Below are 25,475 nucleotides of genomic sequence, written 5' to 3' on the forward strand. Positions count from 1 at the left end.
CCTTGGCCCAGTATACCTGAAGGAGCATCTCCACCCCCATCGTTCTGCCCAGACACTGAGATCCAGCGCTGAGGGCCTTCTGGTGGTTCCCTCACTGCGAGAAGCCAAATTACAGGGAACCAGGCAGAGGTCCTTCTCGGTGGTGGCGCCCGCCCTTTGGAACGCCCTCCCATCAGATGTCAAGGAGATAAACAACTATCTGACTTTTAGAAGACATCTGAAGGCAGCCCTGTTTAGGGAAGTTTTTAATGTTTGACGTTTTATTGTGCTTTTAATATTCTGTTGGGAGCCGCCCAGAGTGGCTGGGGAAACCCAGCCAGATGGGCGGGGTATAAATATATTATTATTATTATTATTATTATTAGCCATAGAACTGAATGGAAGTCATTGAGAATCAGCCGCTATCCATGCATCCCTGTCTGGTAAATGATGCAACATTGGGAACTGGTTTATATAGGGACCAGAGTACCCACTGCAACACAAGTGGCTTTTACAGGTTTCCTCTGCGTACCTTGTTGCTATTCGCTTCCTTGAGTTGATGAAAAGTGGTTTACCTAGACTACCGGCCCAGAAGGGGGTTACCTATATTTCCAGGTGGGTGAGCGGTGCCTCTGGTGTTAAGATCTCGGAACGAAAAATGACAGTATGTGTTAATGACAGGAGTCCAGCAATGGTGGGTGGGTGGCGGGAAGTTGGGGGGACAAGTGAAAGATGAGCCCCTCGTTTGGTGGGTGTGCGTGCTCCCCTGCCCCCCACCCGACACTGCCTGTGGTTGTGGGAGAGGGAGAACACACACACACCTGCAGACAGAACCACAGCATCATGGAATTGTAGACGGAAGGGACTCAAAGTGGTCATCTACTCCAACCCCCGGCAATGAAGGAACCGGATTGGTTGGAGGCTATAACTCTCCAACGCAGTGTTTACTTCTCCATTTCCACCCTCCCATTTCCCTCTAGGATCGTTCTGTGCCAAGAAGCATTGAAGGAATGGGTTTCCAAAACCTAAATCCTGACTGGGCAGTCAGTCTGAAACGGGCCCCAAAATCCTCATTTTTCCTTCTCCAAGGGAGCATTTCTAAAATGCTTTAACTTGAGCTCTTGAGCCAAAACCCAGCTGTATAAACAAGTGCTCAAAGCTCTCTCCTTTATCAGTCTGTGACGGCAATGTATGGCCTTGACTGTTCCAGTGGAGCAGGGATGGCACGTCTGGGTCTTATTTTACATTCTGACCACACTCTGACACACAGACCTAGTCCGGGAACAGCGCCAGGAGAGTTGGTGACCTTCTTACCCCAAGATAAGAGTGCCGGAACAGGAATACCCTTATATGGTTAAGAGTACAGGAAGAGGAAACCCTTTTATGGTTAAGAGTACCGGAGCAGGAACATCTGTGATGTCAACCTGCGTGTATAAGCTGATGTGGTTGGATTCCTGGGGAAGGGGGAGAGGGTGCCTGGAGGATATATATACTGTATGAAATTTCTCATTTCTTTGGACTTGCTGTGAGCTGACCACGCAAGTGCCTTCTGCTATCCGGAGAGCAGAATAAACTCTTTCTCTGAACCAACCCTCGGTGTCATTTGACTTCCTTCCTCCTGTCCGGGAGCAACGCTCACCCAACCAATTGGTAAAGTCCTATAAGGCTTCAGCATAGGGTCGTGCCTCCGAATGGGGCTGTGTGCCTGAGACAGGGGCGTTTCAGATCAAAAGTCTGTGTCTTGTTCTACTTTTGTCTTTTGAGAGAATGCGCCGGGAGCTGAATTTACGTGCCGAAAGGCCCACCTGCATTTTGCTTCTCTTAAGTGTACTCTGTGTGAGTCAGCAATTGCATTTAAAAAAAGAGAATGTCTTGCAGCATAATTTTGAGTAGCCAATTTCTCTTTTATGGTCGTTATCCTGGTGCCCCTTTGGCTGCTTAATGGCTCAAAAAAAATATCCGGTCTGCACCCAGGTGCCTGGAAAGGGGTTTCCTGCTCTAACACACTGCAGTGGCTGTTGCTCTGCTCAGCTATTTCCCCTGGTTTGCGCCCCCCCCCCCAGTTACAAGGGGCTGTGATAGTGCTTGTGGAAGCCAGATGCTAGAGCACAGGACACCATACTGACCCCTAGTGACAGAATACCGGCATTACAACACCCCCAAAAATATAAGGGAAGCACTTCCACTCTAAAATCCTGCCAGGATTTAAGTTTAGAAATCCGGTCTTGAATCCAGATAAGCAAATTCGTAGACTGATCATAAAACCTCAGAAATTTGGACCTGCTTAGCTGGATTCAGGATGCTGTGTCGCTCCCTTCTCTTTGAAATCCATGCCAGAGGGAACATACAGGATGAAGCGGAAAATCTCACTACACACAAAGGGGTGCCTTTCCTCAACTCTGCCCTCTTCCTCCAGATCAAAACGTCTTAAGCCAGCTTTTGCCAAACTTTCCCCCACCCGAATTAAAGGGTTTACTTTTAGTGTGTAGATAGGAATGGCCCCATAACCTCGAAGGAGGCGGCCCACTGCATCTCTGCACGAGTCCCTGATATAAGCGTGCTTCCAGATTAGAAGAAGGAGAAGTCCAGAGAAGTCGCTCACGCAGAGTCCTCTGCTATATCTGCTTGCATCAGTGCATTAGGGGGTTAGTGAATGATGCAAACCAGAGACGCAGCAAAATGACCTGCAGCCCAATAGATGTGTCCCCCAGATCAGCGTCTCACACTGAGATGCAGCGGACCACCTCCTTAAAGGATAGGCGTCGTCCTGCAGTGCATCTCTCACCAAGAGCAATTTGCTCGTTCAATCACACGCTGAGATGCAGTAGAACCACTCGCTTCAAGCAGAGGCTGTGGGAGGGAGGCAAGACCACAGAACGGAGACTCATACAGAGAGACAGTGGGGGCAGCCTCCTTCAACCTCACATTCTCACGCCACGCAAGCAGTTCTCTTGCAGCCACGCAGTTTGGGAACGGCTGATCTGCCCTCAGTAGGCAGGAAGTACCTGTAGCCTAGTCTCTAAAGCAGGGTTCCCCAACCCGGTGCCCTCCGCCGTCACCTCCCGTCGGGGAGAGCCGTGGTCCAAACAACTTCCGTAGGGCAGCAGGTTAGCGAAGGCCGCTCCAAAAGCCACCCTGTGCCCGATTAATGGGACAAGGAAGGGGTGTGGAGGGGGGATGATGAGGCCTATCGATGTGGCTTCCTTGCTGCGACACATGCCCCAACTCCATTAGTAAAAATGGGTTAAGAGATTGTTGTGAAATGTAAAGAAAAAACGACAACGCAAGACGGAAGTGATCTCATGAATGGACATTTATCATGACAGAAATGAGTTAATAGTATTAGCACTAAAAAAAATGCTGACTCCACTGAGCACAAAATCAATACACAACTTTACACTAAACACACAAACCTACCAAGACATTCAAGAATTGTTTTTGATTTTTTTTCCTTTCTTTTTTTTTTTTTTTTTTGCTACGTAGCCATGGCAATGGAGCTGCTGACTCGGTTGCGCTCTCTGTCTCTCTCTCTCTCTTTTTAATTCCCTTTTCTTTTTTTAACAATAAAAACATTTTAATTTTTTTCCAGCCGTATCCCCGCCCTTCTCGGTTTCTCCTCCCCCTTTGGCACCACCCCACGCGAATAAATAAGATCGCTCTTTAAAAGGAGAGGTTGGATGGAGAACAAAAAAATAAAATAAATCCAGAATGGCTGGAGACAAGATGCATAAAAGGTAGCTGAGGTTGGTGCAGTTGTCAGGCCAATGGAGGGGGCAGGAACACCATCACCCTGCCCCCCCCAACCTGCCCCATGGCTGTCCAGAGTTTGACCCGTCCAGTCCTGCAACGCTCTGACTCTCTCCCAGACCAACACCAGAGGAAGTGGCCTGAAAATCGGACCATCGGTCAATTGACTCGGCCCACTTTCAGGCTGGTGTCTCCCCCAGTTCTACCTGGCGATGTTGCCAGGATCAAACCGGGGAACTTCTTTGCACAAAGCAGCTGTTCCACCGCCCTTCCTAAGCGGGCTGAGCAAGTCCTAAAGGACGGATCTAGATTTCTAGGGAAGGTCTGGATATAGCCTTATCGCAACCTAGACCGTTGGGGGCCCACAATATGTTCAACATTGCCTGCAATGGCTGTCGGGGGGATATACAGGGTTTCAGGGGAGATGCGTTCTGCATGTGAGAAAGACCATGGCCATTAACTAGGGATGCTGAAGCCCTTCTGTCCGAGCGGCATGTGAATTGTAGACCCAAAGCTTGAGGCACCCTAGGCCCGCTGGCCAGGGGAAAGAGTCCTGAATTATTATGTACAGCAGGGCCCTGTTTTCCTGTTTTCTGAACAGGAAATTGCATTATACTGAATCAGACCATTGGTCCATGCAACTCAGTATTGTCTACACCAGTCATTCTCAACCTTGGGTTCCCAGATATTTTTGGCTTACAACTCCCATGAACCCTAGCTCACAGGACCAGTGGTCAGGGATGATGGGAGTTGTAGGCCAAAAACATCTGGGGACCCAAGGTTGAGAAAGCCTGGTCTACACCATGGGTAGGCAACGTAAGGCCCGGGGGCCGATCCGGCCCAACTGCCTTCTCAATCCGGCCCACGGATGGTCTGGGAATCAGCGTATTTTTACATGAGTAAAAGGTAAAGGGACCCCTGACCATTAGGTCCAGTCGTGGCCGACTCTGGGGTTGCGGCGCTCATCTCGCTTTATTGGCCGAGGGAGCCGGCGTACAGCTTCTGGGTCATGTGGCCAGCATGACTAAGCCGCTTCTGGCGAACCAGAGCAGCGCATGGAAACAGCGTTTACCTTCCCGCCGGAGCGGTACCTATTTATCTACTTGCACTTTGAGGTGCTTTCGAACTGCTAGGTTGGCAGGAGCAGGGACGGAGCAGTGGGAACTCACCCCGTCGCTGGGATTCAAACCGCCGACCTTCTGATCGGCAAGTCCTGGGCTCTGTGGTTTAACCCACAGCGCCACCAGTGTCCCTTTACATGAGTAGAATGTGTCCTTTTATTTAAAACGCATCTCTGGGTTATTTGTGGGGCATAGGAATTTGTTCATTTTTTTCCCCCCAAATATAGTCTGGCCCCCCACAAGGTCTGAGGGACAGTGGACCAGTCCCCTGCTGAAAAAGTTTGCTGTCCCCTGGTGTACACTGACTGGAAGCAACTCTGAAGGGTTTAGGACAGCCTACCCGGAGATACCGGGAAGGGTTGAGCTACGGCTGTTTTTCGGTGTTTATTCTGAGAAGGATTTCCAAGCGCAGCACCCCTGTAGCAATATCCGTCCTGGCTGTAACACCTAACCCCAGTAAAAGAATACCTGTTCCCCAATTTGTGGCTCCCTTTTCCTTTTCAATCCTCTGTCACTTTTATGCATAAACATGTCTCTGAATGTTTGAAAACACAAAATTAATGGTCTCCCTCCCCCCCCTTCCCTCCCCACCCCCCGCCCAACCGCCAACATGTTTAAACAGAAACAAGAGTATTTACAATGAAGCGATGGTGGAGAAACGTTTTTGTTCACAGTTAAAAGGGAAAAAGTGACATCAAATCATCCCATTCAATAGTTTAAATCGTAAGAATTTGACAGTCTCTTGCACTTTTCCTTTCTTTCCTAATATTTATATATTTATATTATATACTTTTTAAAAAAATTATTTTATTTTTATTTTTTATTTTTTTTCCTGTAACATGGAAGATGAGGAAAAAATCCAAAAAACACAGGTTTGATGAACATAGAAGGAGGGAGGTTAAAAAGTTCAAAATGATGGAAGGGTGAAGCTCAGAAGTTCAGAAGACGGGTTGAAACAAGGTGACTGTCCCCGGCAGCGAGAGAATTCGAGATGGAATATCCCCAAATTCGGATGAAGCAAAAGTTGACCTTTTTTTTTTTAAAGAAAAAAAGAAACAAACTTTTGAAAGGTGAGAGGCTGTGTCCCCCGAAAAAACAACACGCTAGAAATGTTCTTGATGCTGAGAAGGATGAAGGTGGATTTGAGAAAAAGCAGTCCGGAGGTAGCCAACCAATGTATAAATAGTCCCACGCTGCTTTAGATAAGTTTTTTTTTTAAATAATAATATATATATATACTTATATATATATTTATATATAGAACTTTGTGGTGTGCGAACTCGTCAAAATGCTGGATGAAAAGGATGCTCCGGATAATGGGTGTGTCTTGACACAACGTAAAAAAGGCTTTTGAGGAAGGTGGGGGAGCGTAAGGGGGGGGAATGAAGGCTTGGCACTCAAAACTGGGATGTACAGACAAGCAGAGGAGAGGAGTTTCACCTGGAAAAAGTTCCCATTCGACCTTATCGAAAGCCTTTTCCCTCATGTTCCTCCCCCCCCCACTTTCTTTGCCCCCTTCTCATCCCGTCACCAAACCCCCTTCATGGAACGCAATTGCCTGGAAACTGAAGAGAAGAAAACAGCAACAGTGATATGGTAAATGCAAGGGGAACAGTTAAGTGGAGAGCAGATGATAACAAGATGGTTCTCGCTCCCCCCCTCCACTGTTCCTGGGTTTCCAGCATAGGGTGTGTGCATATGTTAATGCTGAAATATGCACATGAATGTTGGCCCTTCGAGACTGAGTATTTTTCGTAAGAGAGGAAACTCTCCCCTCTTTTTTTTATTATTATTTCTGCCCCAACTTCCAAACCTGTCTCTTGCTTCTTTGATTCGGAAGCATGGAGCACTGCCTGCACCTGTTTGGCTTGAGACAGCTGCTGCGAGTGGTTCACAGGGGAATCCCAAAACGAGGCAGCAGTGACAGTGTAGTTTCTCTTTAGACTGGGGTGGGAGGGCAGCCGTAAAGTCCAGCCATGCCACGCCTCCCCCCCCCAATGGTTGACCTTTTCAGGAACGCTTCCATTATTGAATCCATAAAAGTCTGGTTCATATTTGGCACATAGAAAGCTTGCAAACCTCAGCTGCCGACACGGCAGGCCTTCCCACAAGCACCAGTGTGGGTGTGTGGAGAGGATTAGGAGTCGAGGGACCGAAACACCCAGGAATCAGTGCTTTTGAAACTTAATAAAATTAGGAGGGAAGAAGGGGAAATCAGGAAGTACTGGTAAATCCTGGTAGTGGAATCTGGTGAAGAGAGAGGAGGCAGAAAACCCAACCATTCAGAGATACGCATTGACACTGATCCCTCCACCTCTTTCCTGGCCATCAAAGTCACGGTTATGGCCAAAATAGGTAGACCAGGAGAACTGTATCTCAAGCAGGTCAGACTTAAGGGGATTTGGGACGGGAAGGGGAACAGAATCACACCCCAGCACGGAAAACAGCAAGAGAGACACTGGCTACAGGCAAGCTGAACATCCAGCCACAACAGGGACCTCTAATTCACTCTGAAAGTTCGTCCCACCGAAATCCACAAGACCTAATTCTGAAGAAATAGGCTGAGTAGGAAGTAATTCCACTGGGAAACAATGGAAAGGACTTTGGCAGGACAAAGCTAGAACCCCACAAATTTCAACTAATAAATTGTTCCCACTGGGTGTCCAAAGAGAAAGAGAGAGATGTTTTCCAACCTGAAACAATGACCCGGTTTCCTGGAGGAAGGATCTCAACCGTTCGCTAGAGCTCAGAAAATGCTGGGTGTGAATCTACAGTATAAGATGGGTTTTTCAAGGTCTCCTCCCACCAACACCCTGCCCCCTCTCATTTTTTTACACTCTTACCGCAAAACCACAATATCTACAAGGTGGTAGGAGTTTCGGCTAAAGCAGAGTTAAGGAACCCTTCCCTGCTCTTAAGTCAGTAAGGTGTTTCACCAGATTTCACCAAATCAAACCAAACCAAACACTGTTTCACTGAGCAGATATCCCACCCCCCAAATAAGGAGCCTGAAGACAAACTGGGCTCCCCGCGAATGAAGTTGCAAAGTATTTAGGAATCCCACCTACTACAGATTAGCATCAGAAGACCTATAGAGGTTCCCAACAGCTGCAGTAAAGACCTCAAAGGTCTCTCTTTAAAAGAAACATTTATTTTTTTGTTGTTCTGTTTTTAAAGCCACTATGGATCCCGATTTCAGATCCATCGACAAGTTCTACACTTTGCTTTAAAAAAAAAAAGTTTAAAAATATCAAAACGCACCCCCCCACCCCTCCCAACAATTCTCCCTTTAAGAAAAAAATTAAATAGCTGCATGTTCTGTATAAATAAAAGTTTGGCACTTCAAAAATGTGAGGGAAAGTGCATCTTTTTAAAACAGGATATGTCAGTATTATTCTTGATGGTTAATTGTTCCACCAAAAAGACATTCTGGTATGATACAGTAATCCATCCATCCCCCAGACTGGTACCCTCCAGATGTTTTCAACCACAACTAAAACATCTGGGGGGCACCAGGTTGAGGACGGCTGCAGTTAATCATTCCCAAGTTGCAGGGGCCAGAAATGGTTCCCTGTTGCTCCCCCCCACCCCTTCCAGAGTCTCAAATAAAAGAAGACGAAAACTCATTTTGTGGATTTGAAAGGGAAGAGTGAAGGGGGTGGGGAGGAGCGAAGAATTTACTGGGGAAGTTCTCCTGCAATAGCTCTTGCGGTATGGACAGGAGATGTGCACAGTGGCCCTGCTCTTGCACAGCTCAGCTCCTATTCGGTTCAGGGGAACCAGGTCCAGGAAACCTTTGCAGAAAGAGCTACTTGGCTGAAGGAGGGGTCTCAGCACCAAAAGGATTTGGGCATTCTCAGCAAGGAGCTCTGTGTGCAAGTTCTGTTGGCCAAAGTGAGTCCCCAAGTTAAGGACACCGTGAGCCCATGGAGAAGCTCACCTTTGCAGAGAAGACCCCAAAAAAATAAAATGGAAAGGGCTTCACGGACTTTTGGGCATGTGAGCCAGTTGCTAGAAGATACATGCTCTCTCTCATGCAAAAGGGGGGGTGTTTAGGTGGAAGAAGGAAAGTGAATTGTGAGCCGACAGCCAAATTTGTTCCCCAGCCTTTTTTGCAATCAAAGCCAGTGCCTGGTGCATATAGAAACCTCCAGGCCATCCTTATCTTGTGCTAGGAGTTCTCCGTGCTGGAATCCAAACGGTTCGGCTCAGTGGATCTCCTAGCAGAGTGCACGCTTTGATTCCTCAGACAGAGGCCTGAGGGCCAACAGACAGGGGATTCATTCCAGTCAAAATGTCAACGAGAATCATAACAATCTGCAGCAGGCAATTCTGCAATCCAAATTACCATTGACCGGACTGCATTCCGCAACTTCAGAGAGCAGAGACGGGACTGTATTCCGCGTCTCCCGAGGCGCAACAAAAATTCTGCAACACGCTCGGCAATGTGGGCAACTCAGTCACAAGCCAAGATGGGCGTTTGCTGTCCTTGCCGGGAGATTCTCGAGTTATTTTAATTCTGTAGAAAGATGGAAATAATTCCCTAGGGCCCTAGGTGCTCAAGCACCCACAGAATTCCTGGGCACCCACAAATTTCAGTGCCAGGGCCATGCACACTGCGTGGCACCTGTGGCCCCAGGCAGCCATGATCGTGGGGCCATACTGGCACTTCTGGACGGGAATAAAATGCTGGTCACAGCTCCTTAATCTCAGTTTCCGTTTAGGAAAAGGAAAGGAAAAAGGGGAAGGGACTTTTTGATCCACATGGCTTCAAAAATACAATTGAAAGCATCTGAGCAGCAGAGAAGTTTTGAGGAAGCTTCCCAGGCTGGGGTGGGGGTGCTTTAGTGCAAAATATCCTGGCCCTCCCCATCGCTAGCAGAAGTCGGGGGCATTCTGCAAAAAATGGAGAAGCATAAGAAAAAATATGCAAACTGGTCTCATGAGCATAATTCACCCAGGTTGCAGAATCCACATTTTCTCTGTCGCAGAATTGGGGTTTCCTTGGCACGGAATTTGGATAATGAAAGTGCTCATGAGATCCCATAGTAGAAGGGAGGGACGGGAGGGGAGGGGAGGGGGAGAAACAGCAGGAAGGAGTAGAAATCACAGCCTTGGAATACACTGTCAAAATATCTGCAGCATTGGGACGATAGGGGTGCTGGGGCGGGGGTTTCCCTTTTTGTCTTACACATCCATAGTATTAAAAAAGACGCAGACTAAGAGTTTGGCACAAAAACATTTCCTCGTCTTCCTCCCCGCCCCCACCCGACAAAAAGTCTTGATATGCAACACACTTGCAAAACAGCAGCAATATTTTGTTCACCGTTTAAGAAGAATAAAACACCACCCGGGCGGCCCGGAATCTCAGCCAGTGTCAATAGAAGCATTAGGTCACTGGCCATGTCTTTCACTGACCGGCAAAATCTTTCTCGGATAATACGCTGGCTGTGGCAGCTCTCCCTCCCTCCATAAAATCAGTGCAAGATGCTATATATAGATATTGCTTCCTTATTTGTATTTTATTTTTTTAGTATTTAAGTTTCACATTTTGAGTTTTTTGTTTTTTTGTGGTTTTTTTTTGCTCCCTAGTGGTTTTAGAGTCTTAAGACCCTCCTTTCAATCTAAGAAGGAAAACGGAACTGAGACTTAATAAGCAACGAGTCCCCTGCCTCCCCGGACCAGGGCCCATCTCTCGGCCAGAGTCGGCCCCAGCGCCGGCCTCGCCTGTCCCTTGCGCAAAATCACCTAGGTGCCTAGAGAAAGTGGGGGAAAGTGCAGAAGTCTCCCAACCGCTCCGACTCCCAACTTTACCCCGTGCTTCAGAAAGAACCAGGGAGGAAGTGTTTCCCTTCTAGCAGGGGGCGAAATATTGCACAAGTCCACACCTCAAAGCTGCGGTCAGGAGGAGAGTTGCACGTCTAGGCTGCAAGAGATAATATTTGTGCTAACAAAAGCTATGAGCGCATTGAGAAGCCGCCAGAAGGTTAGACGGCACCATCATTGCTCTCACTCGTCCCCATCCCCACCCCGATTCTTCGCAAATATGCCCCAGTTGGCTCCTGACCCAACTGGAAATGTCTCAGCCATTCCAAACAGGATTCTTCCCCGCAAATTCAGCTGCATGAAAATCTCCTGCCGCCAACCTTACGACAAACAAGCCAACGTTTGCAGAGATGCTCAAGTTAGGTCACCCTCGAATAGTACCGCACCACAGGCTAGCGTCAGCCACGACGGCTGCAAGATCACTCGCGCCTTGCGCGGCTCGGAAAGGAAGTCGTGCGCCGTGCCACAGGTACGCCGCATCACGGTGAGGTCCAGGTGACGAGGTAGACATCCACTTCACATTTTGAGAACTGGACGCAGGAAGTCGTCCCGTTCTGGGACAGGGAAACAGCCACGCCGCCAGAGCAACCGGCAGCAAGGACCCTACCCCCATCAAACATAACTTCCAAGCAACCTTTTAATCGAAAACAGAAAGAAAAAAAGAAAGACAAAGACTGATGCAACCCAGTGTTTGACATTGCACCACATATGCTTCAGGTTTTGTTCAGCCTTCTGGCAAACCCTGGGCTCTTCCTAAGGTTCCCACAAGGGAGTATGACACAGACACACACGCGACACCAAAGCTGGGGGTGAGGGATGTTCCTATTTAAAATGCTGGCACCTTCAAAAAGCAGATAGGGTCACAACCTCTCCGGGAGTTAAAGAGGTTGCAGCGAGCCCTATATGTAAACATAGCAGGGAGATAACCCTGATTTATTTATTGCCCTTCTGAGGGCAAGTGAATGGGTGGGAAAGGTGATCGACAGCGTTGAGTGGCCGGCAAATATGGAGGGATAAGAGGCCAGAGAAACACAGAGAAAGCCCTGCGATCGGGCTGTCAAACTGAAATCCGCCACTCGGGTTGTGGGGGGATGAGGGCCCAGAAAGGGGGAGTCGCACTGCCGCTGCAGCCAACCGTACCCCAACATTTCTCGGGTTTCAAGCCCGGCATCTGTCACCGTCTCAAGGACGCCGGAAACAGGAACTGCCAGGGAACTGGGTTCCCTACTGGGCCAGTCACTGGGAAGGCCCTTTTCCCCGCTGGTAATACTGCTTATAGTTAGGTCAGCGGGAGGGGCAGTGGGTTGAAGGGAAACCGCAATTGGGGGGGGCCCAAAGAGACCTTCAACAGCCCCCTTGTCGACATATAGTTTATTTCGGAAGAAGAAGAAGAAGAGTTTGGATTTGATATCCCGCTTTATCACTACCCGAAGGAGTCTCAAAGCGGCTAACATTCTCCTTTCCCTTCCTCCCCCACAACAAACACTCTGTGAGGTGAGTAGGGCTGAGACACTTCAGAGAAGTGTGACTGGCCCAAGGTCACCCAGCAGCTGCATGTGGAGGAGCGGGGAAGCGAACCCGGTTCCCCAGATTACAAGTCTATCGCTCTTAACCACTACACCACACTGGCTCTCCTCCAGTTCTACTCCTCCAGGTCCTGCTCAAGAGAGTTAATACTGACAATGGCAGCTGTCTCCACGCATCTCAGGAGGCCCTCAGGCTTCCACTGGGTAGGCAGAGGGGAAAGAGGAATTGTGCCACCTTTGAGGGATGGGCCAATCACACCTGGCTGGACAGCAGCACCCAGGGCTGAGTCAAAATGGCCCTTCTCTTCCTAGTTCCGACCCCTGGGTTTTTATCAAACAGGGCAGTGAACTTGTTGAGAAAGATGGAGTGTGGTTTTCTTTTGTAGCCGTTTGGAAAGAAAACAAGACTTTGGCTCCCAAAAACCGAGGGAAGCTCCGAGAAACCGAGGGAAGCTCCCTTCTCCTTGCTCTCAGAATGCAAGAAAACAGAGGCCTTGCCTATGTGGGGTATTGTAGCCTCACAGGAAGTGGCACTCCCCGATGCTGAGAAATCAAGATTCCTGAGAGGCGCCACAACAGGAAGTAGCCAAGCGCATCAAAGGAGGCCGCCGCCTCGCAACACCCAGGGAGAAAGTAGCTTGAATCACCTGTCACAGGGATGGGAGTGCGACTTCCGCATCCGCAGAAACGAGGCCCTGCTACTTTGACCCCGTTCTACATTTGTGTCACCCCTCTTACAACGCTGGCGCTCATCCATTCGCAGGAGGAGCAAGCTCACAAGCTCAGAGCTCCGTCAAGACTCACGGCTCACCAAAAATTATTCTCAGTATAAACAGGGATAAACGCACCCTCACCTACAACTTTCTGAACAAATTTACCTTGCCTTTTTGTTTTGTTTTGTTTTGTTTCTTCTGATTAGTAGGACTGATAAACAGGGGGGAAAGGACGTACACGCTCCCCCTCCCCTCCGAAATGAAACTATGCATAGAAGAATTGTAAAACAAACAAACGGACAAAAACAAGAAAGCGAAAATCAAAGGGGGGAAAGCCTATCAACTCAACCAAGCCGTTTGCCCAACGCAGAGCCCATTCCAGTCCAACACCTCAACCTCACCTTAGAATGAGCCACGTTTAGCTTCACTACGAAATGCAGGCGTATTAGATAAAGAGCTGCATCAATTTCAGAGTTCAAAGTCATGGGGCAGATGTCACTTTGTGAACCGTTGTGCCATGATATGAACCCCATCTCTGCTTCCCTCGATATATAGCTATATATTCTGAAAACCCATCTACAGAGCATCCACAGAGATTGATGCTCTGCGTGGGCCCGGAAGAGGGATACAAGGTTCCTGCTCCCCGTCAAGGATTTCAGAAGTTGATCTACACTCTGGGGAGTTGGGGGGGGCGAAAAACATTACGAGACAGATCTCTCCCCCACCCCCCATCGGGATTCTTGGTTAAGAAACTCAGAAAGAAAGAGGGAAAGAAAGAGGAGTTTTTTGTTTTCTTCAAAAATGTTTTTTTTTTCTATTAAAATCCATATCAACTCAAAAAGAAAAGTAAATGTCGACATATATATATACATATATATGTGTGTATATATGTATATATACCTGTATATATACACACACACACAAACAGGTTGCACCATTGGCAAAATAAAGGTCCAGGAAAACGAATGCTGGGCTGCTTCCCAAGCAGAAGGGTGTGTGTGTGTGTGTGTGTGTGTGTGTAAGAGAGAGAGATGGACACTCGACTGGGGCTGGTGTTGGGTAGGTTACAATTTTAATGATTAAAGAATTGACTTGAATTCTACTCCTTCCCCCAGACTTCCCTCCGGCCTTCTCTTATCCCACTTTCTGCGGGTTGGTGGCTCGGACTCCTTGCTCATACGTTACTCGCTGGCTGATAAGATACTGCGCCGCTTGCGTAGCGGCCGGAGTGCCTGTGATGGTGACTTTACGGTTCCTAGTACCCGGGATAAACTCCCCCTTTTTGGAAATCTGGATGCGGGCGCCCGTCAGCTCCTGGTATTCCACCAACGTCTTGCCGCCTTTCCCCAAAATGGCGCCCACTAGGTTCTCCGGAACGGCAATCTCCACCATATCTTTGGCGCTTTCCACCAGCTTCTCTGTGGCCAAGAAGGAGCTGGCCACCAGTGGAGAGGCTGTCCCCAAGTAGCCATTGGCTGCCCCGGTGGCAGCGGCTAGGGAACCCAACGTGAAGGCCCCCACAGCGCCGGCTGGGGTGGTGGTACTGGTGGAGGCTTCGTTGGCGTAGGAAGCCAAGAGGTTGGCGGCGGCGGCGGCGGCTGGATTCGCGCCGGCGGCCACGGCGGCCAGCACTCCGGAGGCGGCGGCTGAGTTGAGGCCGAGCCCCAGAGAGCTGGTGTTGTATCCATAGCTCGCCAAGGTGTTGAGAGCCGTGCTGATGGCCAAAAGGTCACTGCCAGAGAAGCCCGGCAGGGCGGCCGGGAACGCTCCCACCCCGGCGAGGCTGGTGTGGCCCAGCAGGCCCGAAGCGGTGGCTGCGGCCGCAGCGGCAGGCAGCACGTCCGTGGAGTTGGCGTAAGGGGATCCGGTGGGGTTGGAGTTGGCCACGGGGCCAGCAATGTTGGCGTAGCTGATGTTGAGGCAGCTGCTGCTCTGCGGGTCCTCCTGGATCTTCTGCACGATGATGTCCACCGCCTTGTGGATCTGCTCGGGCTCGCCACTGATGGTCACCACGCGTTCCTGGAGGTTGATGCCCTCTGGCTTCTGGCTCAGCTGCACCCAGGCTCCAGACTGCTCCATGATGGCCTTGACCGTGGCCCCGCCTTTGCCAATGATCAGCCCGGCTGTGCTGTTGGGAACAATCACCTTGGCCTGCATTGGGGGGAAACGAGAGAAGAAGAGGAGGAGTTTGAGGTTTCATTTATATGTACAGGTATATATATTACAGGGACGCGGGTGGCGCTGTGGGTTAAACCACAGAGCCTAGGACTCAGAAGGTCGGCGGTTGGAATCCCCACGACGGGGTGAGCTCCCGTTGCTCGGTCCCTGCTCCTGCCAACCTAGCAGTTCGAAAGCACACCAGTGCAAGTAGATAAATAGGTACCGCTCCGGCGCGAAGGTAAATGGCGTTTCCGTGCGCTGCTCTGGTTCGCCAGAAGCGGCTTAGTCATGCTGGCCACATGACCCGGAACTGTACACCGGCTCCCTCGGCCAATAAAGCGAGATGAGCGCCACAACCCCAGAGTCGGCCACGACTGGACCTAATGGTCAGGGGTCCCTTTACCTTTACCTATATATATTATGGTTACCAGATGTCCCCATTTCCCGGGGACAGTCCCCGGATTTACAAATCTATCATCCGTCCCCGGAATGTCCCCGGATTTATATTTTAAGTGTTGCAGATTTATTAGTAGGGAATGAATGTTGTGTGATGGGTTCAACGGCACAAGACACATCATATGGGGACTTCCGGCAAGGGAACATGGCAGTGGGCAGCTCCTGAAGCACTGTACCTTTAAACTCAACCTCATTGTTATTAGCATCACCTGGAGTCGGCTTTATATGTTTCTCAAAAAATATTGTTAGTAGCAGTGACTACATTATTACATGAGCACTGTTCCACAGCATTTGATATTTTCATTCACGAAATAAGATGAGGTATGTACTCTTTTTCATTACTGTTTGTATCACAGTTTATAATTTTTGTAAAGTGATATGTCATGCAGGTCATCGTCTATAAAATTTTATTTTCAGTTTATGAAACAATTCTATATTCTCCCACCACACTGACAAAGATCTACAAAGCACTAGTCAATATCCGGAATCTCTGTTCAGTGTTGGACATTATATTTGCTGAATACACAAAGCTTCACAGCTTATCTTTCCTCGTACAAAGTCTGGTACCTCACTTCCTTTAAAGACTTTCAGAGACTTTGAGTCTAAGCTTTCATTTTGAACTTGTTATTGTTTGAAGGAATTCTATAGATTGTCTATGATATATGTATATGGTCATCGTGTTGCCTAAACATTGTTGACGAAGCTCCTGAAACCAGCCAGAGCCAACTCTGCTGGCTCTGGGCTGCTGAGACTGCCGCTGCCGCCGCCACTGCCAAGGGGGAACCGGGGACGCCCGGTGCATCAACTGGGGGAACTGCTGGCACCCCCCCCCCACAATCCAAATTGAGCTGGGAGTGAGAGCACCCGGCCACCCGGCCGACTGCCCAGCGGCGCTCCGGGGCCAGGAAAACCCTGGAGCCGATGCAGGGAGAAGGAGGAGAGGAGAAGGAGAAGGCAGAGAGAGCAAGAGGAAGGAGAAAAAGAGGGGAGCCCCGACCTTGCTGTGCCGCCGCCGCTGAGGAGGAGAGGTTGGAGAGCACCAGGAGGGCAAGGACACGTGGCCAAACCCAGGCCTGACCCGAGCCTATTCCATGGCGGCTAGCGCACCAAGAGAACAGGCCGGGGCCCAGAGGAAGGCCGCGCGACAGAGGAGACCACAGCAGAGAAGGTATTACTTCTTAATTATTATTTTTAAATAACTTTTTTTTCTCTTTTCAGAAAAAAAAAGGCGTCCTGGATTCTTTGAAAAAAATCTGGTAACCTTAATATACCGTATATTCCTGCTTTCCCACCTATAGGGCCTTCAAACTGCTTAGGTTCCACAGGCTGCAAGGCTACCTTAGCAGAATGGCAGAGGGACCACAGAGTTAAAACACAGAAGTAAGAGATGGAAAGAAGTAAAGAGGAATGGCAAACTAAACCGCTGGATTACGCCGTAATGGCAAAAACTGACCGGAAAGCTCAGGAACCAAGAAGAGAAAAACTTCAAGAAAGAATGGAAAACCATTATAATTTATTTAAGAGACCACTGTAAGCAGATGAAAACATGAGCAGGATTTTAATCTCACTTGTAATGTAACAAACTCTATGGAGAATATGGATGGATATAAAATATAGATTTGATATTATATGCGGTTGAAAACGCTGACATGGGCGGAGGTCTCGAGATTCAGAGAAATCTCTATATAGGGAGAGGTATTTGGTTTTGTTATGAATCTATATTTGAAAAATCAAATGAAAATTATTTTTAAAAAATCATCACCATAAGGTCCCAAGAGTCGGTTACAACAATATAATAAAAATAATAATAATAATAATATTCAAATCAGTTAGAACAATTTGCATTTTAAAACCTGCAAATATACCTCAGCGGCCACGGTAAAGAGATTCACCTTCAGAATCTGATGAAAGCTCTACAAGGAAGGCACCGTCGTGGTTTTCTATGCTTTCCTAAAGACTGAAGTCCTAACTCACCTGCCTGCCATTAATTCCACAAACTCCACCCCTCCTTATTTATGTATTTATGAACTTTCCCCGCCGTGACCTTATTTGCCATCCAGGGGGGGGAAATGCATATAGTCTATCAGTGCAAAGGAAGGAGATTATTCAGCACCACGGAGAGCAACAGCCCCCAACCCTCACATTCAAATGCTGGTCTTCATCTGCTCTCAGGAAAAGTTGGGTCCAGCAAGTTCAGGGGGGTTGTGTTCACCCAACTACCCTAATAGCTCCTGAAGGAGGGGAAACCCAGATTCTTCCAGGAGCACCCAGCGTGAGACTGTTCTAGGTCACCAGTGGTTTCTTTCCCTGTGCTTTTATGAGTTGGAGTTATTGCATTCATATATTTGTAGAAGGATTCATAGGAAGGGACCCCAGGGATCATCGAATCAAAGCTCCTGTAATGCAATAATAATACACCTGTCCCATATATCCCGCATTATCACCACGATGCGCTAACCAACTGAGCTATCCAGGAGTTAAAGTGAGACAGCCTGGATTTGGCTCCAGGCAACCTAGCCGGTGGCGGGTGGCGCTGTGGGTTAAACCACTGAGCTTAGGGCTTGCCAATCAGAAGGTCGGCGGTTCGAATTCCCGCGATGGGGGGGAGCTCCCGTTGCTCGGTCCCTGCTCCTGCCAACCTAGCAGTTCGAAAGCACACCAGTGCAAGTAGATAAATAGGTACCACTCCGGCGGGAAGGTAAACGGCGTTTCCATGCGCTGCTCTGGTTTGCCAGAAGCGGCTTAGTCATGCCGGCCACAAGACCCAGAAGCTGTACACCGGCTCCCTTGGCCAGTAAAGCGAGATGAGCGCCGCAACCCCAGAGTCGGCCACGACTGAACCTAATGGTGAGGGGTCCCTTTACCTTTATCCTAGCCTTAGGAGAAACTGAGGCATGCACACACACGAAGAAGAAGAAGAAGAAGAAGAAGAAGAAGAAGAAGAAGAAGAAGAAGAAGAGTTTGGATTTGATATCCCGTTTTATCACTACCCTAAGGAGTCTCAAAGCAGCTAACAATCTCCTTTCCCCTCCTTCCCCACAACAAACACTCTGTGAGGTGAGTGAGGCTGAGAGACTTCAAAAAAGTATGACTAGCCCAAGGACACCCAGCAGCTGCATGTGGAGGAGCGGGGAAGTGAACCCAGTTCACCAGATTACGAGTCCACTGCTCTTAACCTGCTCTGCTTACAGCCAGGGCTCTGAGCTAAGAAGAAAAGAGGGGAAAGGAGAATCAGAATTCTGACTCCCCTTGGGAATCAAATTCTGGAACCTACATGAAATATGCAGCCTAGGACTCACAGCTGTCCATGGAGGCGCAGGTCAATTCTGTGTCCAGGGTAGCTGTCTGCCAGCTCCATCTGGTACGCAGGCTGAGACCCTTCCTGCCCGCAGACTGTCTCACTAGAGTGGTGCATGCTCTACTTATCTCCTGCTTGGACTGCTGCAATTCGCTCTGTGTGGGGTTACCTTTGAAGGTGATCCAGAAACTGCAACTAATCCAGGAGGCGGCAGCTAGACTGGTGACTGGGAGCAGCCACCAGGACCATATAACACCAGTCCTGAAAGACCTACATTGGCTCCCAGTAGGTTTCCGAGCACAATTCAAATTGTTGGTGCTCAATTCAAAGTGTTTAAAGCCCTAAACGGCCTCGGCCAAATATACCTGAAGGAGCATCTCCACCCCCATCGTTCAGCCCGGACACTGAGGTCCAGCGCCGAGGGTCTTCTGGTGGTTCCCTCACTGCGAGAAGTGAGGTTACAGGGAACCAGGCACAGGGCCTTCTCGGTAGTGGCGCCCACCCTGTAGAATGCCCTCCCATCAGATGTAAAGAAAATAAACAACTATCTGACTTTTAGAAGGCAGCCTTGTTTAGGCAAGTTTTTAATGTCTGATGTTTTATCGTGTTTGTAATATTTTGTTGGAAGCTGCCCAGAGTGGCTGGGGAAACCCAGCCAGATGGGCGGGGTATAAGTAATCTTCCAAGGAGTTAAGGCCCTCTCCCAAAATTTTATTCAGTAACTCCACTGGCTTCTGAGATTCCTACAGGCGCTGCTCCCAACCAACCTAACAGATTTTCACAACCATGAAATCCAGAAGCTTGCCTTTTCTCATTAAAATAATAACAACGAAAGGGAGATTAATTCTGAGTAGCTGTGCAGGCAATACCGCATTCCGTTCTTATGCAGAATTATACCCCAAAATAAAGAGCGAGGGGCAAGGAAGGAGAGGACATGCCATGAAATGTGTGGGAGAACAAGACAAGCATTTTGCGCATGGGTATGGAAGTGAGAGCTGGACCCTAAAGAAGTCTGATCGCCGAAGAAGTGATGCTTTTGAATTCTGGTGCTGGAGGAGACTCTTGATAGTCCCATGGACTGCAAGAAGATCAGACCTATCCATTCTTAAGGAAATCAGCCCTGAGTGCTCACTGGAAGGACAGATCCTGAAGCTGAGGCTCCAATACTTTGGCCACCTCATGAGAAGAGAAGACTCCCTGGAAAAGACCCTGATGTTGGGAAAGATGGAGGGCACAAGGAGAAGGGGGCGACAGAGGACAAGATGGTTGGACAGTGTTCTCAAAGCTACCAGCATGAGTTTGACCAAACTGCGGGAGGCAGTGGAAGACAGGAGTGCATGGCGTGCTCTGGTCCATGGGGTCACGAAGAGTCGGACACGACTATACGACTAAACAACAACAACAAAGGCAAACTAAGGCCCGGGGGCCGGATCCGGCCCAATCACCTTCTCAATCCGGCCCACGGAGGGTCCGGGAATCAGCATGTTTTTACATGAGTAGAATGTGCCCTTTTATTTAAAATGCATCTCTGGGTTATTTGTGGGGCCTGCCTGGTGTTTTTACATGAGCAGAATGTGTGCTTTTATTTAAAATGCAGCTCTGGGTTATTTGCGGGACATAGGAATTCGTTCATTCCCCCCCCCCCCAAAAAAAATATAGTCCGGTCCCCCACAAGGTCTAAGGGACAGTGGACCTGCTGAAAAAGCTTGCTGACCCCTGATTTTGGGCTTCCTTTCCAGTAAGCCTGCTCTGGTTTTGGAGATTTCAACAGACTTTGCCGAACGGTTGGAAGGCAGCAGCCGAAGATGATGCGAGGAAAGTTGGCACATGGGGCGGAGAGGGAGGGGGTGGAAGAGTGGGTGTTCGCAGAGATGGCTTCAGGGGCTTTCTGACGGAGAGGGAGGGGTCTTCTCAACCCCGGCCACCCCAATGCCTTTACATAACCGCCGAGAAAGCAGAAAGCCGTCCAGATTTAGCAAGGAAATGCTCTTATGTAATCGAGCGACAGGCACCTCCCGATATCCGTCGCCTCGTCCAACCCAGAGAGCAAGGGCGCTGGATTAGTGGCAAGGGGACTGGGAGAGAGCAGGGAACCAGAGGAGAAAGTCTTTCTCTGCTGGCAGCCGGGTGCTTTACCCGAACTCAGGGGAAAGCCATGTAATCTGTGAATTGTCTCCTCCAGGCAGGAGGACCCGGCCAGCTCTGAAAATAGATGTTGAAGACACTCCTGTGGTCAAAGAGCACTCCTGGGGGCAGAAAACCTGACCCAGATGACATTAACAAAGCTCCACAATTCTGGTCATCACTGTATGTGCCCCCCGCTGCCCCCACCCCAGGCACAAATGCAATGAGTGCAAAAAGAAAGGAGTTTGAAGCTGGGGAGACAGATGATGGAATATTTCAGGCATCCCCTAACTCGGCCCTCCAGCTGTTTTGGTACTACAACTCCCATCATCTCTAGCTAACAAGACCAGTGGTCAGGGATGATGGGAACTGTGGTCCCAAAGCAGCTGGATGGGTAAGTTTGGGGATGCCTCGACTATCTCCAGGTGACAGCATGCTTTGAAGGCACTATTGAAGAGGACAATTTCCTTCCTTCCTTCCTTCCCCATCTATCAATAATAATAATAATAATAATAATAATAATAATAATAATAATAATTTATACCCCGCCTTCCCCGGCCAGAGCTGGGCTCAGGGCGGCTAACACCATTAAAATTACAATAAAAACATAATAGGGGGAAAAAACAAAACAAAACAATTTAAAATGCAGCCTCATTTTAAAAGTAGCCCATGGATCAAAACCATAGGGGAGGGAAAACATAAGGGTCAGACTGAGTCCAAACCAAAGGCCAGGCAGAACAGCTCTGTCTTGCAGGCCCTGAGGAAAGATGTCAAGTCCCACAGAGCCCTAGTTTCTTGTGACACAGCGTTCTGCCAAGTCGGGGCCAGTACTGAAAAGGCCCTGGCCCTAGTTGAGACCAATCTAACCACCTTGCGACTTGGGACCTGTTGTCATTTGTGGACCTTAAGGTCCTCCGCGGGGCATACCAGGAGAGGCAGTCCCATAGGTACGAGGGTCCTAGGCTGCATAGGGCTTTAAAGGTCAAAACCAGCACCTTAAACCTGACCCTGTACTCCACTGGGAGCCAGTGCAGTTGGTAAAGCACTGGGTGAATGTGATCCTGCAGCAAGGACCCCGTAAGGAGCCTCGCCGCGGCATTCTGCACCCGCTGGAGTTTCTGGGTCAGCTTCAAGGGCAGCCCCACGTAGAGCGAGTTACAATAATCAAGCCTGGAGGTGACCGTCGCATGGATCACAGTGGCTAGGTCAGGGCGAGAGAGGTAAGGGACCAACTGCTTAATACAGCGGAGATGGAAAAATGCCACCTTTGCTGTGGCTGCAACCTGCGCCTCCATGGAAAGGGAGGCGTCGAAGGTTACACCCAAGCTCTTGACAGAAGGCGCTGGCACTAAGTGAGCCCCCGCAAGAGATGGAAGTTGGTTCCCCAACCCCATGTCATCCCGACCCAGCCAGAGGACCTCTGGTGTCCGGGTTTGCGGCATCCGGGAGCCGAAACGTTCAAGAACTAAGCTGTTTGGAAACCAAGTTACGACTGTAACCAGGAACAAGGCTGCCAAATATTTGGGGAGGGGTGTAGTGTTCTGCTGACCAGTAATCTGGGGTTGGCCGCAATGGCCCGGCCAAATTTGTAGACCCCCAGACAGAAGCATCCCTTCTACCTTTGGAAGGGCATCAGTCCTCATCCGCTAGTTTAACTCATAAGCACTCTGAGCGACCTGCCCCAATTTGTGTCCTATTTCCAGATACTTTAGTGCTAAAATTAGTCTCTCATGAAATCCTTGCTGTGACATCCTTGCAGGTAGCCGTTCAGACTGACGCCTTGCTGCTTCTGCTCTAGTCATTAGGCTGACCTCTCCTAGGGACCATGTCAAATTGCAGCGCTCCATCTACCCCAGTGCTGTCTTCTCTGACTGGCAACAGCTCTCCTGCAGGCTTTCAAAGGAGACATGATCAGCCCTACTGATCTGGTGTCACAAGAGACTAGGGCCCTGCGGGACTTGACATCTTTCCGCAGGGCCTGCAAGACAGAGCTGTTCCACCAGGCCTTCGGCCAGGGCACAGTCTGACTCCCAACTTTGGCAATCCTCACAGAACTTCTAGCCCAATGGTTGCCATTAATTTGATTGGAATTAATTTTATAATGAAATGATTTTAGAATGTTTTATCGTTTTACTGTTGTTAGCCGCTCTGAGCCCGGCTTCGGCTGGGGAGGGCGGGATATAAATAAAATTTATTATTATTATTATTATTATTACTTGGTGAGGTGCTGCTGGAAATTAAACCAGAGACTTTATGTGTTCAAAGGACACTGAGCCCGTTTCCCCTCCTTTGCCATTTCTGTCAAGGCCTTCAATCCTTTTCTTTTTAAAAATCTTAGTTACCGTATTTTTCGTCCCATAGGATGCTCCGTCCCATAGGACGCACCTAGTTTTTTTGGGGGGAAATAAAGGAAATTTTTTTTCCCTTTATTTCCCCCCCAAAACCAGGTTGGGGAAACCAAACCAGGTTGGGGAACAGCGGTATGGCGGCGCTCCGCCTCCCCGCTGTCCCCCGAGCTTGTGGGGCTGGCCGATGTCTGCCTGAAGCGCGGGGCACTCTGCTTCAGGGCGCCCAGCGCGCCGGGCGGCAGGCTGCTATCCGCAGCGTAGGGAGCCCTGTGGGAACTCCCGCGGGCTCCCCAGGCTTGCTGATAGCTTCCTGAAGCCTGGAGAGCGAGAGGGGTCGGTGCGCACCGACCCCTCTCGCTCTCCAAGCTTCAGCGAAAGCCTGTATTCGCCCCATAGGACGCACACAGAGTTCCCCTTCATTTTTGGAGGGGGAAAAGTGCGTCCTATAGGGCGAAAAATACGGTACTTGTTCAGCTTTAAATGAGACTATCCTAAGACATCAAGGACAATACCCTGATATTTAAAACAAACATTTGAAATAATTTTACTATCCACCAGCACCAGTAATAGCCATTATTTTTTCTAGGGGTTGTGAATGAAACAGCTCACATTTCTATTTTGCATGAAAATTTTCATTTTCATTTAGTTGCATTTTCTTTTCTTTTCTTTTCCTATATGTTCGACGCCAAACAAACCGGGTATCATTGTGTTCGTCAGCCACCCCTGAGAACCTTCTCAAAGGCGCATGAAATGCTTCAAATGAAATAAGCAAATAAAACCAGGCGTCTTCTAGTCTCAACTCTGCTTGCTGGGCTAGCCCGACTTGGCATAAGACAGATGTGAACATTTTTTTGTGGGTGGGGGAGGCATTCCCTCCCAGCTTCTCAAGAAAAGACCCTTCCTCGGCTGTCAGGGGTGACAGGATTCCTGTTTCATTGTCCCTTATTCTACCAGCCACATAAACTCTCCCTTCCATATCCTCCCCCCCCCCGCCCAACCCTCCCTCTGTCATAATCCTTGTTTTCAGCTTTCAGCCCAAAGCCACCTTCCCTTCGCTGTGCCATGGCAACGGCACAACCGACTGACAATGGAAAGCTGTCGGACGGGCCAGCCTCTTGCACACACAACAACCTCAAGTGGGAGAAAGACACCCCCACCCCCACCAGGGCTCTTTTTAGCCAAACCCTCCCTTGGTTAAGAGGAAAGGGTCTATTGGGGGAAATATAAATGCAGTCTTCCTGCATGCTATCAGCACCCTTGATAGATAATATAGATATAGATATATAGAGATAGATAGATAGATAGATAGATAGATAGATAGATAGATAGATGATAGATGATAGATAGATAGATGATAGATATAGATTAGAGAGAGAGAGATGATAGATGATAGATGATAGATGATAGATAGATAGATAGATAGATAGATAGATAGATGATAGATGATAGATAGATAGATAGATGATAGAGAGAGAGAGAGAATGATCGATAGATGATAGATAGATGATTGATAGATAGATATAAATTAGAGAGAGAGAGAGAGATGATAGCTAGCTAGCTAGATGATAGATAGATAGATAGATAGATAGATAGATAGATAGATAGATGATATATATATATATAGAGAGAGAGAGAGAGAGAGAGAGAGAGAATGATAGATAGGTAGATAGATAGATAGATAGATAGATAGATAGATATAGATGATAGATTAGATACATAGATAGATAGATGATATAGATTAGAGAGAGAGAGATGATAGCTAGCTAGATGATAGACAGATAGGTGATAGATAGATAGATGATAGATAGATAGATAGATGATAGTTATAGATGAGAGAGAGAGAGAGAGAGAGAGAGAGAGAGAGAGAGAGAGATGATAGCTAGCTAGATAGATGATAGATAGATGATAGATAGATGATATATTTTTTAAAAAAACAACAGCAAATAGATCCATTTTGCTTTCAGGTTGTTAATGTTTTCATTGTTCTTCGCCTGGGCAATTTTGCAAAGGCGAACAATAATGAGTGCTAAAATTCAAGGCAGAAGCCTATGTACCTTACATTTTTAATTCAACTGGAATTGATATTGTTAAAGAAGCGTTCCCCCCCCCCCCCAAAATGGGCAAGTAGAATCCCAATGTGAAATGTGACTGAGAGTCACGGCAAAATTTTCAGTTTT

The 25,475-nt window shown here is 48.5% G+C and overlaps 1 protein-coding gene and 1 long non-coding RNA gene across 4 annotated transcripts in view; one reads left to right on the forward strand and one right to left on the reverse strand.

Annotated features, from left to right (window-relative positions):
• LOC308484612 overlaps positions 1–13,210 on the forward strand; it is a 190,423-nt gene extending 177,213 nt beyond the window's left edge. The window contains exon 2 of the long non-coding RNA XR_013990041.1: positions 8,866–13,210. This is a non-coding gene — a long non-coding RNA (uncharacterized lncRNA). The remainder of the gene's footprint in view (positions 1–8,865) is intronic.
• Positions 13,211–13,962: 752 nt separating this feature from the next.
• NOVA2 (NOVA alternative splicing regulator 2) overlaps positions 13,963–25,475 on the reverse strand; it is a 68,581-nt gene continuing 57,068 nt past the window's right edge. For all 3 annotated transcript variants that reach the window (XM_081018957.1, XM_081018958.1, XM_081018959.1), the window contains one exon: positions 13,963–15,063. In XM_081018957.1, the coding sequence (XP_080875083.1) occupies positions 14,047–15,063 (1,017 nt within the window). In that variant the 3' untranslated portion in view covers positions 13,963–14,046. The remainder of the gene's footprint in view (positions 15,064–25,475) is intronic.

This window comes from Podarcis pityusensis (genome assembly GCF_964106645.2).
Source record: "Podarcis pityusensis genome assembly, chromosome: 8".
Classification (NCBI taxonomy): Eukaryota; Metazoa; Chordata; class Lepidosauria; order Squamata; family Lacertidae; genus Podarcis; species Podarcis pityusensis.